General features: G+C 43.0%; 1 protein-coding gene across 1 annotated transcript; it reads left to right on the top strand.

The window, feature by feature from the left end:
* The first annotated feature begins 292 nt into the window (after nt 1-292).
* Nucleotides 293-1,726, top strand: LOC122809504 (E3 ubiquitin-protein ligase makorin-1-like). The gene has a single exon (XM_044081060.1). The coding sequence runs from the start codon at nt 676-678 to the stop codon at nt 1,555-1,557; it is 882 nt and encodes a 293-aa protein (XP_043936995.1). The 5' UTR covers nt 293-675; the 3' UTR covers nt 1,558-1,726.
* Nucleotides 1,727-2,366: the final 640 nt, after the last annotated feature.

The raw sequence follows: 2,366 nt of genomic DNA, 5'->3' as shown, positions 1-2,366 counted from the left end.
GTGATATTTAGGGTATTCTTATAGAGTAGTGCTACCCCTCACCCCTTTTTAGATAGTCTATCTTGGTGAAGTGCATTGTATCCAGTAGGTAGGAATTCTTTGTCTGCTGTAGTGGACTTTAGCCAGGTTTCAGTCGGACATAATATATCAGGGCTGCAGGTACAGAGTAGTGCACGCAGTAAGTGTACCTTATTGTTAACACTTTGAATATTTAAGCACAGAATTAGCAGGCTGATTTTTGGTCTATTAGTAGGTAATTGGTCTGAGAAGAGGAAGTAAAAAAAAAAAAAAGAAAAGATCAAAATGGAGACTGGAGCAGGCCCAGCAGGAGCCCGGAGCTGGGGGTTCATGGCTAGAGTTGTCTGCAGGAATTATGCTCGTGGGAATTGCAGATGGGGAGCAAATTGCCAATTTTCACATGAGAATGTGTCATTGTCGACCCAAATCTGTAGAAATTTCTAGCAAGGCTACTGCTTCTATGGAGACCGCTGCAGATTCTCACACATCCATACAGGAGTCGGAGGTGTCTCTGGGCCAAGGCAAGGTTCAGAACCTTCAATACAGTCCATTGGTGGGAGATTTCCAACAGATCGCCGGGGTTCAGAGCCAGTACTTGTATCAGGAATTACATCAGGGAGGTTTCGTCATGGTTCTGAGCCCATAGCTCCTCAGCTGATGCCACTGAGCACTGGAATCCAGGAAGATGTTGAGGAAGATAAGGAAAGTCCTCCAAAAGATGCCCCATCTAACTGGGCAATGGCGTCAGAGTTTATTCCTAGACGGCTTCCACAACAGCAGGGATCCCAGGATGTAGGTGCAAAAGCTTTGCAGATATGTTCCGAGTCAGTCATTGGAAAAGTGCCTTCATCTTCTACATGTGAAACTAGCTGCTCTGAGTCCAGTGCCACACAGCCATCATCTCTATTGCCATGCAAGGTTGTTTCTGACCTAGGTTTGTCCAGCTCTTCTATAGATGGAAGCAAAGAGGTTGTCTGTGGAATATGTATGGACAAAGTGCATGAGAAGCCCATTCCCGAAGAGCGGTGTTTTGGAATTCTTCCAAACTGTAACCAACCTTATTATTTGGGCTGCATTTGTAAGTGGAGGAACAGCGAGGACTTTAAAAATGAGATCATCAAGTCTTGTCCAGAATGTCGTGTTAAATCAAGCTACTATATCCCAAATAAACAGTGGGTTTCTGAAGAGAATGAGAAGCAGCAGTTGATTCAAAAGTTCAAAGAAAAGACAAGCAAGATCCGATGCAAGTTTTATGTTCATTCCAATGGACACTGCCCATTTAAATCTGAGTGCATCTACCTACACAAATTCCCACCAGGTTATCATCCTAGCCACAGACAGGAGAGGAGAAGACGCAGGCATCCCAGATGTAGCCCTATATTATTGTTTGATGATGACACTGATGAGGTGAACCTGCTTCAGTATGCTATAGCTCTTGCCATCCTGGATGATGATGAAAAGGACAATTTCCTGGATTACTACTACAACCAAGCCTTTGATTTGTTTTGGGCCACCAGTGACTCAGATTTTTCAGACTGAAGCTCATCTACCAGGTCATGAAAGCATTCTTCAGTTGGCAGTTCCTGCTAGCTCTTGCTGGGGTCTGCAAGTTGAATCCTAGTAGGACTAGTGAGCAAGAGACCTTTTCCTGCTCCTGGCCAAAACTTGAGACTGGACATTGCTATGGACCACTTAAGTCCTTTGCTCACAATTTTTTCACAAATGTAGAACTGCTGCCTACTAACCCTTGAGCAATACATTTCAGTTCACACAGATCATAAATTATTTTATCTAATGCAACTGTATGGGTTTAAAAAGCTCACTTTTTTATTTAATGACTGTAACACAGTAAACATTCTGCTTTGGATGGAGGCATTCTAGGGATGTGTATTCACAAGCTGTCTCAGGGTCTCCCAGGTGCCGTAACATCTCACACTGGACCTAACATCATTGACAGTGTCACGGGGTTGAAATGTTTTAGTTGCACAAACGTTTGCTACCTGAGTGAAAGGGAACTTGACATGGCAGTGCTACATTATACAGCAGGCATTACAGAATAGATAGGATCCTTGTGTTTTTTTTCCTTCTGATGCAATGCTATGTGTAGCAGGCTATAAAAGATAAAATGAGTTGTAGTTTGTTGTGCACTGGTCAATAAAAAGTCCTTCACCAAAAAAAAAAAGTTGGGAGGATGGCCTAATGGTTAAGGTGCTTGCCTTACAAACACAAGGTGCAAGGTTTGAGCTTCACAAGGGACAATTGGTTAGGCTTGCAATGGCAGTTAGCTTAGTACTAACCTATGAAGTAGAGGTATGTTTTGTAGGGATAGCATAGGTTGTTTTTAGTGT

The sequence above is a fragment of the Protopterus annectens genome, chromosome 8.part0 (genome assembly GCF_019279795.1).
Source record: "Protopterus annectens isolate FY-2018-M chromosome 8.part0, PAN1.0, whole genome shotgun sequence".
NCBI lineage: Eukaryota > Metazoa > Chordata > Ceratodontiformes > Protopteridae > Protopterus > Protopterus annectens.
This window is presented reverse-complemented; position numbering and strand designations above follow the sequence as displayed.